General features: G+C 43.2%; 1 protein-coding gene across 6 annotated transcripts in view; it reads right to left on the minus strand.

The window, feature by feature from the left end:
• LOC132385332 (puromycin-sensitive aminopeptidase-like) overlaps positions 1-12,441 on the minus strand; it is a 330,919-nt gene that overhangs the window by 53,075 nt on the left and 265,403 nt on the right. For 5 of the 6 annotated variants that reach the window (XM_059957354.1, XM_059957353.1, XM_059957357.1 and 2 more), the window contains one exon: positions 3,855-4,074. In XM_059957354.1, the coding sequence (XP_059813337.1) occupies positions 3,855-4,074 (220 nt within the window). Of the gene's footprint in view, positions 1-3,678; positions 3,740-3,854; positions 4,075-12,441 lie in introns of all 6 variants that reach the window. The other variant, XR_009509156.1, reaches the window with a different exon arrangement.

A 12,441-nucleotide genomic window follows, 5' to 3' on the forward strand; every position in this document is an offset into this window, starting at 1 on the left:
GGAATCCATGGCTTAGAGTAGTGGTCACCAACCTTTTTAAGCCCAAGATCCCCTACCTCGGCCTTAGAGAAAGGCAACTGACTCCAAATTTATTAGTCACACGCATGCGCACTGGGGGTAAGACCGGAAGTAAAATCCCGCAACCTGGAAGTAGAAATAATGCAGGGGTACACGCCCTTTTTTGCAGCGTGGACTGATTTAATATTGACATTATTCTTGCGGACTGGCCGACGGAGGGGGGGGAGGATGGGGGGGGTTGTGTGTGTGTTAAACACGACCTTCGCAGCTCTTGGCACTTAGCTACTGTCCCGCCCTGCTCACATTTTTTCTGCAGAAAAAACTCAACAGGTTTGTCTTTAAGTGCAGGGTGCTTGGACTCAAGGTACCGTAGCAGTTTTGAAGGCTTCATTGCTGCATTAGCCTCCAGGCCTGAACTCCATCCTCTGCCTGCCCGCTGTCAGACACCCTGGCCAAGTGCGGCTGGTCATGGGTGGGGTGAGAGGACAAGGTCAGGGCTGCGGCGGTTGCAGTCCGGACAGAGCGACCAACCAAGTGAGGAGAGCGAGAGGCCCGTGCCCGCACCCCCCCCGTAGGATCTATCCACCGACAAAAGTTTGTTTCAGCAGATCGCAGCGCGGTAGCTGCTCTGATACTTATGAAACCTTGAGCCTGAATTAGGTTGTCTGCGAATATTTCAACACTGGGTTCTCCACGAACATTCGATGTGCTAAACAGGTTTAGAGGCAGCGCCCATCTGTCCTACAGGCCCTGTAGCACTGGGTTTTCCCTCTGGCCACCCACTGGGCCAGTAGCATCGGCTGTTCTCGCCGGCTGTGCTCCGGACCAGTAGCATTGGCTCTTCCAGCTGGCCGCGTGTTTAGGTGACTGATGGCCTCGCATGGGTTCAAGTTCAAACAGTGGCTATGACGGCATGAGGAAAGGGGCAACTGACTCACATTGTTTCCTCATTGGTTGGGGACCACTGAAGTACACTGTGTAGAGCGGGGGACCTATGCGCATGCGCACTGAGCAGAAAGAACGGAATGAAAACCCCACAACCCCGAAACAATCTTTCAACAGTATTTGTGCATTTATTTTTCATTTTTTTCCGGGATCTACTGGGAAAGTCTCAAAGATCAACCAGTCAATCGAGATTGACGGGTTAGTGGCCATTAGCTTACAGGAATACATGCAGAATGGAGGAAATTGGGACTAGCTGGATAGGCACAATGATTACAATGGACGTGCTAAAGGACCTATATTTTTGCTATATGACTCTAAGTCTTCATACTTCTCAAGACTGATAAAAGTTTAAACTTTGTCACATGTACATAGGAATATCGAAAGATACAGCGAAATACATCCTTTAAGTCAACGACCAAAACAGTCTGAGGAGACTTTCTGGATCTTACATGACTTGTGGTCTAATGGTAAGTCGCTTGCTTTTGGTATGCCCACAACTTACTAATCCTAACCTATACTTTATTAGGAGTTTAAAGCAATTTGGCATGTCAACAAATACACTCAAAAACTTCTTTTGGTTTACTGTGTTACCGTGAAGAGTATTCAGACAGGCTGCATCACTGTCTGGTATTGAGGGGCTACTGCACGGGTCCGAAAGAAGCTGCAGAGGTTGTAGCCAGCTCCATCTTGGGCACTAGCCTACAAAGTACCCAAGACATCTTCATGGAGCGGTGTCTCAGAAAGGCAGTGTATATTATTAAGGACCTCCATCACCCAGGGCATGCCCTTTTCTCACTGTTAACATCAGGGAGGAGGTGCAGAAGCATGAAGGCACACACTCAGCGATTCAGGAACAGCTTCTTCCCCTCTGCCATCAGGGAAGTGGTACAGGAGCCTGAAGACACACACTCAGCGATTCAGGAACAGCTTCTTCCCCTCTGCCATCAGGGAGGAGGTACAGGAGCCTGAAGACACACACTCAGCGATTCAGGAACGGCTTCTTCCCCTCTGCCATCAGGGAGGAGGTACAGGAGCCTGAAGATACACACTCAACGATTCAGAAACAGCTTCTTCCCCTCTGCCATCAGGGAGGAGGTACAGAAGCCTGAAGGCAAACACTCAGCGATTCAGGAACAGCTTCTTCCCCTCTGCCATCAGGTAGGAGGTACAGAAGCCTGAAGACACACACTCAGCGATTCAGGAACAGCTTCTTCCCCTCTGCCATCAGGGAGGAGGTACAGGAGCCTGAAGACATACACTCAATGCTTCAGGAACAGCTTCTTCCCCTCTGCCATCAGGGAGGAGGTACAGGAGCCTGAAGGCACACACTCAGCGATTCAGGAACGGCTTCTTCCCCTCTGCCATCAGGGAGGAGGTACAGGAGCCTGAAGACACACACTCAACGATTCAGAAACAGCTTCTTCCCCTCTGCCATCAGGGAGGAGGTACAGGAGCCTGAAATTATACACTCAACGATTCAGGAACAGCTTCTTCCCCCCTGCAATCAGGGAGGAGGTACAGGAGCCTGAAGGCATATACTCAACGATTCAGGAACAGCTTCTTCCCCTCTGCCATCAGGGAGGAGGTACAGGAGCCTGAAGACATACACTCAATGCTTCAGGAACAGCTTCTTCCCCTCTGCCATCAGGGAGGAGGTACAGGAGCCTTAAGGCACACACTCAGCGATTCAGGAACGGCTTCTTCCCCTCTGCCATCAGGGAGGAGGTACAGGAGCCTGAAGACACACACTCAACGATTCAGAAACAGCTTCTTCCCCTCTGCCATCAGGGAGGAGGTACAGAAGCCTGAAGGCAAACACTCAGCGATTCAGGAACAGCTTCTTCCCCTCTGCCATCAGGGAGGAGGTACAGGAGCCTGAAATTATACACTCAACGATTCAGGAACAGCTTCTTCCCCTCTGCAATCAGGGAGGAGGTACAGGAGCCTGAAGGCATATACTCAACGATTCAGGAACAGCTTCTTCCCCTCTGCCATCAGGGAGGAGGTACAGGAGCCTGAAGACACACACAACGATTCAGGAACAGCTTCTTCCCCTCTGCCATCAGGGAGGAGGTACAGAAGCCTGAAGGCACACACTTAACGATTCAGGAACAGCTTCTTCCCCTCTGCAATCAGGGAGGAGGTACAGGAGCCTGAAGACACACACTTAACGATTCAGGAACAGCTTCTTCCCCTCTGTCATCAGGGAGGAGGTACAGGAGCCTGAAGGCACACACTCAGCAATTCAGGAACAGCTTCTTCTCCTCTGCATCCAATTCCTAAATGGACTTTGAATCTTTGGACACTACCTCACTTTTTAAAAATATACAATATTTCTGTTTTTACACATTTTTAATAAGCTATTCAATATACATAATCGATTTACTGGTTTATTTATTATTTTTATTTTATTTATATTTTTCTCTCTTTGCTAAATCATTGACTGCTGCTGCTGTTAACAAATTTCACATTACGTGATGGTGATAATAAACCTGATTTTGATTCTGATTCCTTCCTTCCGCTAGCCTGCAGGTTGCCCTTAGGCAAGGTGTAGCACTTGCTTAATCCCCTCTCCTGGATCAGGGTCATGTGAGGCCACGGGAGCAGATGGTGGATGGTCATATGAGCAAATGGTACATATCACAAATTCTGATTATGCGGCCATTGAAATCATGCAGACCATCTCTGAAGAGCATTGATAATGGCAGGGGTCACCTGGCTTGTAAAGACACTGTCCAGAAGAAGGCAATGACAAACCACTTCTGTCGAAGCATTTCTGTCAAAAGAACAATCATAGTCATGGAAAGACCATGATATGACACATAACAAACAAAAAAGTACTATGAAGTACTATTTAAGCAGAAATGAGTTTGAAAACAGTAAAGTCATACCTTCACCAGGTTTAGGATCCCAGCCAAGCTTCAAGCCAATGTTGGAGAACAAGTCGACAATGAATTCTTGAATTTCATCATGGAAGTCTGTATGGGATAGTAGGGTAGAAAGTGTCCCCAGATTGCTGCTTATATTGCTCCATACTGTGTAATTTGGCTCATTCACAAAAGCTTTCATAACTTTCAATACTTGAACTGTGCTGACAATACCAGCTCGAGCCTGGAAAAACACAATAGGACAACTTGTCAACATGCAGAATAAAATATTGGAAGATGTCAGAGATCTGGATGACCAATCTATTGAGAAGAATGGTGTTGAGAAGAGAGGGGTAATAAATCAGCCATGATGAAATAGCGGTGTAGGCATAATGTGGCCAATAGCCTAATTCTACTCTTCTTTCTGATGTGACCAAATATTAAGAAAAATAGCAGAGCAAAGAAATGCAAGTCCAGAAATCCAAACGATTGTCAAGTAATGCCAGATGTTTTATACAAGAAAACTTGATGTGAAGGCTAAGTCATTGGGTATATTTAAAGCAAACGTTGATAGAAACACAACATTAAAACAGAAATAAAGTACAAATCAAAACAACTGACAGAAACACACTTTCCTGTCACACTCTTAGGTCAGTAACTGTCCATTAGTTTAACTTTAATAGGGATTCCCAGCCTTCTTTTATGCCATGTACCCAAATCATTAAGAGAGTAGTCAGTAGACCCCAGCTTGGGAATACATGCTCTCATGTATAACAGCCAAATCAATATTTTGTAAATATTAATTTAGGTCAGATAGAACAGAGGGAAGTCTTCATGGAGCTTTCTTAATTTAAATATCACCTTCCAACATGGTGTTGATGGTATAAATATACCATTATACCATAAGAGCAGAAGTAAGCCACTTAGCCCATCAAGTCTGTTCCGCCATTCAATCATGGGCTAATCCAATTCTTCCAGTCATCCCCACTCCCCTGCCTTCTCCTCATACCCTTTGATGCCTTGGCTAATCAAGAACCTATCCATCTCTGCCTTAAATGCACCCAATGTCTTGGCTTCCACACTGGAGGTCCTTCAATCCTGAAATTGTGCTCTCTTGTCCTAGACTCTCCCACCATGGGAAATAATTTCACCATATCTAACCTGTTCAGGCTTTTTAACATGCAGAATGTTTCTATGAGATCCTCCCTCAACCTCCTGAACGCCAGGGATTACAACACAAGAGCGGCCAAATGTTCCTCATGTGGTAACCCTTCCATTCCTGGAATCACTCTCATGAATCTTCACTGAACCCTCTCCGAAGTCAGTATATCCTTTCTAAAATAAAGAACACAAAACTGCACACAATACTCCAATTGTGGTCTCATGAGTGCCTTATACAGCCTCAATGTCACTCTCCTGTTCTTACATTCTATGGCTCTAAAAATGAATGCCAACATTGCATTCGCCTTCTTCACAACAGACTCAAACTGGAAGTTAACCTTTAGGATATCCTGCACAAGGACTCATAAGTCCCTTTGCATCTCTGTACATTGAATTCTCTCCCCATTTACATAATAATCTGCCTGTTTATTTCTTCCACCAAACTGCATGACCATATTGACACTGTATTTCATTTACCACTTCTTTGCCCATTCCCCTAAACAATCTAAGTTTCTCTGTTTCCCTAACACTACCTGCTCCTCCATCTGTCTTTGCATCATCGGCAAATTTAGCCACAAATTCATTAATCCCATACTCCAAATCATTGATGTAACTCAACACCAACCCTATGGAAACCAGCAGTCAGCCAGAATAGGATCCCATTATTCCCACTCTTCATTTTCTGATCAGCCAACGCTCCACCCATGCTAGTAACTGCTTTGTAATTTAATGGGCTCTTACCTTGCTAAGCAGCCTCATGTGCGGTATCTTGTCAAAGGCCTTCTGAAAATCCAAGTATACCTAATCTACTGCATCTCCATTGTCTAACCTGCTTGTAATTTCCCCAACAACTGCAGTAGGTTAGTAAGGCAGGATTTTCCTTTCAGAAAACTATGCTGACTTTGGCCTACCTTGTCACGTGCCTCCAGGTCTACAGTTTACTTTCTGCTTAAATAACAGAGTAACATTTGCAATTTTCCAGTTATCGGGTATACACCAGAATCTATTAATTCTTGAAAGATCATTGATAAAGCTTCCACAATCTCTCCAGCTACTTCCTTCAGAAACCAAGGGTGAATTCCATCAGTCCAGGAAATTTATCCCTCCTCAGAGCATTAAGCCTTCTTAGCACCTTTACAGTTGTGATTTTGACTGTACATACTCACTTCCCTGACACTCTTGCATGTCTGGCATATTGCAGATGTCTTCCACTGTGAAGACTGATGAAAAGTACACATTCAGTTCCTTTGCCATCTCGGCATCTCTTATGACCAACATCATTTTCTATTGGTCCTATGTCTACCCACAACTCTCTTTTACCCTTCATATACGTAAAAATGCTTATAGTATCTTCTCTGATATTAGCTGCCAGCTTCCTTTCATAATTAATCTTTTCCTTCCTAATGACCTTCTTAGTTTCTCTCTGCAAGTTTTTAAGACGTTCCCAATTGTTTATCTTCCCGCAAGTTTTGCCTTCCTTGTATGCCCTCACTTTCGCTTTTACTTTGCCTTTGACTGCACTTCAGTCACGGTATTGTCCTTCTTCCATTTGGAAATGTCTTCTTATTTGGAATTTATCTGCTTCACACTTCCCTCATTTTTCGTAGAAACTCCAGCCATTGCTGCTCTGCTGTCCTTCCTGTTAGTGTTCCTTTCCAATCAACTTCAGCCACCTCTCAGCATCACACACATATGCAAGGAAAGTCAAAAATGACTTTTGTCATCATAGGGCCTCCGCCACCAAGGTCATTTTCACTGCTGCGACTAAGAAGGTACTCTGGACTTATACAAGGTCCAGGAAGTTATTAACCTTCCATCATCAGGCCCTTGAACCAAGTGGCATAACTTCACTCAACTTCACCTGCCCCATTGCTGGTGTTCCCTCAACCTACAGATTCACTTCCAAAGATTCTTCGTCTCACGTTATTTTGTATGTTCAGTTAGTTACCCTCTGCACTCTAGCCAAGCACCCTAGTTAAACAGTTTTCTATTGATTCTGTTATAGTTATTTTCCAATAAATTTGTTGAGAGTAACCATGAGAAGATGATTCTTAGGGTTGTATATGGTGATACACAAACATACAGATTTTATATATATATATAAAAATACTTTGATAATAAATTAACTTCGAACTTTGCTGAGGGATTTCTGATCTATGTTATAGGTTCATCAGAAATGCGGCTGAAATTGTGACACTCTTAGAATCCAACTTGCCAGTGGGAAGGACTGACATTTGTTTAAGTTCCCAGTCAACTTACAGATATATCAGATTGAGAAAGGGAAATAGAATTCACTTAGAATTGTTTTTAGAATTCATCACACTGAAGGATAAGCAAAGATTTTGAAGTATTTAAAGAGGAGAAAGATCTAGGAATGACAGCAGGCTTAATGTATTCCATTGTTGCTAAGCTGTACATCAAAAAGTATTGAATTATATTGCAAAACTGGTATAGTACTGGTCTGAAGTTATTTGCTGAACTTACATACTGTAGCCCATTTGTTGCTGTGAGAACTCCGGTCATCTCTGGATAAAATAATGTGTATTACCTTTATTAAACTGAGTTATGGTGACCGATTTTTGTATAGTCAAAGTTGACCTTTACTCTGTTATACTTAATGATATCTTCAGTTTACAAATGTTCTTTAAAATGCTTCCAAGTCTGGCCAATTCCTCTCTTCAACTTTTGCATGGAGTACCACTGAACTGCACCAATATTGGTGTGAATAACTACAACCCAAAGTTTTAGATTTCCTCCCAAGATTCTTCATCAAGCTTTATTCTATTAAGACTGTTATTTCCACGTTTTTATAATTTGCCTTAATGTTAATCCTTATAGGAGTCAGTCTCAGTGTCAACTTTTGTTTGCTAGCACACGTCTGAAGCTTTTTTGGATGTCTTTGATATGTCAAAGGAACTATGCAAATAGAACTAGTTTGTTAATGTAGTGACTTGAGACACATTGCTTCTGAAACATGTATTGGATATATTAATCAAGGAAGCCTTTTGAAAAGCACAATACAATAAATAAGGATTAACAGCAATCTTATTCTAATCTTTCACTTAATTTACATTCACAAATTATTGTTATTTGAGAAAACCTCAGTATACTCAACATTATTGATTGTGAAAGTTAGATATCAGTAGTCTAATATGACATGAAGATACAATCCAAAGTCAAGACAATAGTAATACCCACCCAGTGTTACTTAAAAAACTAAGTAAATTTATAAATTAATGTGGATTTATTGTACTTTACAAAAGTTTTAGGTGTTTGTGTGTATATATATGTATATATAGGGTGCTAGGGTGCTTAAGACTTTTGCACAGTGCTGTATGTCAAGGCAAGAGGGCGGACACCTTATTTTAACATCAGGACTTTATTTATAAATGGTCAATAAAACTCACTTTAAAACTCAACTCATTGCCTATATTATTTCAAACAGAAAAATATCTGAACCAGTGACTGATTATCATAAATGTTATTTCATTAAATTTGGAAGTAGATTCAATTTTGGCCTTGAACAGGTTTATTTGAACATGACTAAACATATATAAATACTATCATGCTGCTTTGTTTTTGAATCATTTGAAAGCATAGAAGGGAAGACAGACATGACATTAATGTGCCAAGAGTTAGTGTAAATCTTTTGGACTTTTGTTAAAATACTTATAATCCCTTTTCTCCACTTCCCTAAACATTTTCCTCATTAATAGGGTTAACTTTCATGCTGTACTGAGTCATTACACATCAACTTTTGCAAACATGGATATATCAATGAAAACTATTTTATAATTTCATATTATTATTATTACATATGAGTGTTCTGAACCTTGCTCTCAGGAAGCAACACAATTTGTGCCACAACAGAAATAACAAACAAAATATATTTATTATATTAACGGAAATAGGGTGGTGTGTAGTGTGGTAGTGCTGGCTGTAGAATGGCAGAGAGAGAGAGTGGGAGTGGCTTTGTTTTTAAACAGTCCCCAGTTGGTGCTGGCAATAGAACCATAGAACATCATAGGCCTTCAGCCCTTCATGTTATGCCGACCCATATAACCCTTAAAAAAAAGTACTAAACCCACACTATCCCATAACCCTCTATTTTTTATTCACCCATGTGCCTGTTCAAGAGGCTCCTAAATGCCTATAATGTTTTAGCCTCAACCACCATCCCTGGCACATCATTCCAGGCACTCACAATCCTCTGTGTAAAAAACTTACCCCTGAAATCTCCCCTAAAATTCCCTCCCTTAATTTTGTACATATGCCCTCTGGTGTTTGCTATTGGTACCCTGGGAAACAGGTACTGACTATCCACCCTATCTGTGCCTCTCATAATCTTGTAGACCTCTATCAAGTCCACTCTCATTCTTCTACACTCCAAAGAGAAAAGTCCCAACTCTGCTAACCTTGCTTTATATGACTTGTTCTCCAAACCAGGCAACATCTTGGTAAATCTCCTCTGCACCCTCTCCATAGCTTCCACATCCTTCCCATAATGAGGTGATCAGAATTGAACACAATACTCTTAAGTGCGGTCTCACCAGAGATTTGTAGAGTTGCAACAGGACCTCTCTACTTTTGAACACTATCACCCTGTTAATGAAGCCTAGCACCACACAGGCCTGCTTAACTATCCTATCAACCTGTGCAGCAACCTTGAGGGATGTACTGATTTGAACCCCAAGGTCCCTTTGTTCATCCACACTCTTAAGTAACTAACCATTAATCCTGTACTCAGTCTGTCCTTTCAAAATGCATCACCTCACACTTATTCGGATTGAATTCCATCTGCCATTTTTCTGCCCAACTCTGCATCCTGTCTATATCTTCTTGTAACCTTCTGACTAACTGCAGCTCCATCCACCACTCCTCCAATCTTCGTGTCATCCAAAAACTTAACCACCCTTCTGCCTCTACATCCAGGTAATTTATAAAAATCACAAATAACAGGGGTCACAGGACAGATCCCTGAGGCACTCCACTAATCACCGACCTCCAGGCAGAATACTTTCCTTCCACAACTACCCTCTGCTTTTTTCCTTTAAGCCAATTTTTTTACCCAAACAGCCAAGGTTCCACTTACCCCATGCCTCATGACTTTCTGGATGAGTCTCTTGCCAGGGACCTTGTCAAATGCCTCGCTAAAGTCCATGTAGACCACATCCACTGCCCTACCCTCATCAATTTCTTTTGTTAACTCTTCAAAAAATTCAATCAGGCTCGTGAGGCACGATCTTCCCTTCATAAAGCCATGTTGACTATCCACGAGTAGACTGTATTTCTCCAAATGCTCATAGATCCTATCCTTAAGAATCCTTTCCAGTAGTTTGCAGGCCACCAGCATAAGACTCACTGGTCTATAGTTCCCAGGTTTCCCCCTATTGCCTTTTTTGAAACAAGGGAACTACATTTGCCATTCTCCAGTCCTCCAGCACTTCCCCTATAGCCAAAGAGGATTCAAAGATCATAGCTAATGCTCCAGTGATCTCTTCTCTCAATTCCCACAACAACCTGGGGTGTAACACGTATGGCCCTGGGGATTCATCAGTCTAGATGATTTTAAGAAGATCCAGCGCTTCTTCTTCCGTAATCTCCACACTGTCCAACATACTGGCTTGCTTGATTTCACCTCACCTTGATCCTTTTCACTTGTGAATACTGAAGCAAGTTTAGGACTTCCCCAACCTCCTCCTCCTCTGGGCACACGTTGCCCTCTTTATCCTTTAGCGGTCCCACCTTTGTTCTTGTCATCCTCCAATTCTTCACATACACTTAGAACGTTTTGGGGTTCTCCTTAACCCTACATGCCAAGGCCTTCTCATGCCCCCTTCGAGCTCTCCTTTCTTTCGATCGTTCCTGGCTTCCCTATATTTCTCATAAGCCCTTCCTGCTTCCTACATCTAACATAGGCTTCCTTTTTCCTCTTGACGAGTTGCCTCACATTTTTCATCAGCCACGGTTCCCTTTTCCTACCATTTTTTCCTTGCCTCAGTGGGACAAACATATCCTGAACCAGCTCAAGTGGTCCCTAAATTTCTCCTACATTACTTCTGTGCTTTCCCCATTGAACATCTGTTTCCAATTTACTCTCGCTAGTTTCTGCCTCAAAGTTAGCTCTTCCCAAGGTTAGAACTTTACCATTATCCCTTTCCATAGCTATGCTGAAGCTAAGGGAGTTGTGGTCACTCTCACCAAAATGCTCCCCCAACAAGAGATCTGTCACCTGACCAGGTTCATTACCCAGAACTAGATCCAGTACAGCCTCTCCTCTCGTCGGCCGGTCCACATACTGTGTCAGGAATCCTTCTTGAACACACCTGACAAATTCAGCCCCATCTATCCCCCTTGCAGTCAGGAGGTGCCAGTCAATAAGGGGGAAGTTGAAATCACCCATAACTACTACCCTGTATTTCTTGCACCATTCTAAAATCTGCCTGCTTATCTGCTCCTTGGTGTCCTGAGGGCTATTTGGGGGCCTATAGACTACTCCCAGCACAGAGATCGATTCCTTCCCATTTCTGACTTCCACCCAGACTGACTCCGTGGACACTCCTTCTGCAGCATCCTCCCTTTCTATAGCCGTGACACTATCCCTGACCAGCAATGCCACTCCCCCCCCTTTTCTACCTCCCTTCTTATTCCTTTTAAAACACCTGAACCCCGGGACCTGCATCATCCAATCCTGCTCTTCCTCCAACCAAGCTTCAGTAACGGCCAAACATCATAGTTCCACGTACTAATCCATGCTCTAAGTTCATCCTCCTTGTTCCTAATACTCCTAGCATTGAAATAGACTCGTTTCAACCCCTTTAACTGGCTACAATTATGTTCCGCCCCCTGCCTGTCCTTCCTCATCAACTCAGAACTCCCAGCATCATGCCCTTGCCCTTCTATCTAAATCCCTGCACTGACATCCTGAATCCCACCCCCTGCCAAACTAGTTTAAACCCTCCCCAACAGCTCTATCAAACTTGCCTGCCAGGATATTGGTCCCTCTGTGATTCAAATGTAACCTGTCCTTTTTGTACAAGTCACACCTGTCCCAAAAGACATCCCAATGATCCAGAAATCTGAATCCCTGCCCCCTGCTCAATTCCCTCAGCCTCGCATTTATCCTCCACCTCATTCTATTCCTATTCTCACTGTCGCGTGGCACAGGCAGTAATCCCAAGATTACTACCTTTGAGGTCCTGCTTTACAACTTCCTTCCTAACTCCCTGTAGTCTTCTTTCAGGACGTCATCCCTTTTTCTACCTATGTTATTGGTATCAATATGTACCACAACCTCTGGCTGTTCTCCCTCCCACCGAACGATATTTTGGACGTGATCAGGAACATCCCGGACCTTGGCACCTGGGAGGCAAACTACCATCCGATTTTCTTTCCTGCATCCACAGAATCACCTGTCTGAACCCTTGACTATAGAGTCCCCTATCACTAC

This window comes from Hypanus sabinus, chromosome Y, assembly GCF_030144855.1.
Source record: "Hypanus sabinus isolate sHypSab1 chromosome Y, sHypSab1.hap1, whole genome shotgun sequence".
NCBI classification, from domain to species: Eukaryota; Metazoa; Chordata; class Chondrichthyes; order Myliobatiformes; family Dasyatidae; genus Hypanus; species Hypanus sabinus.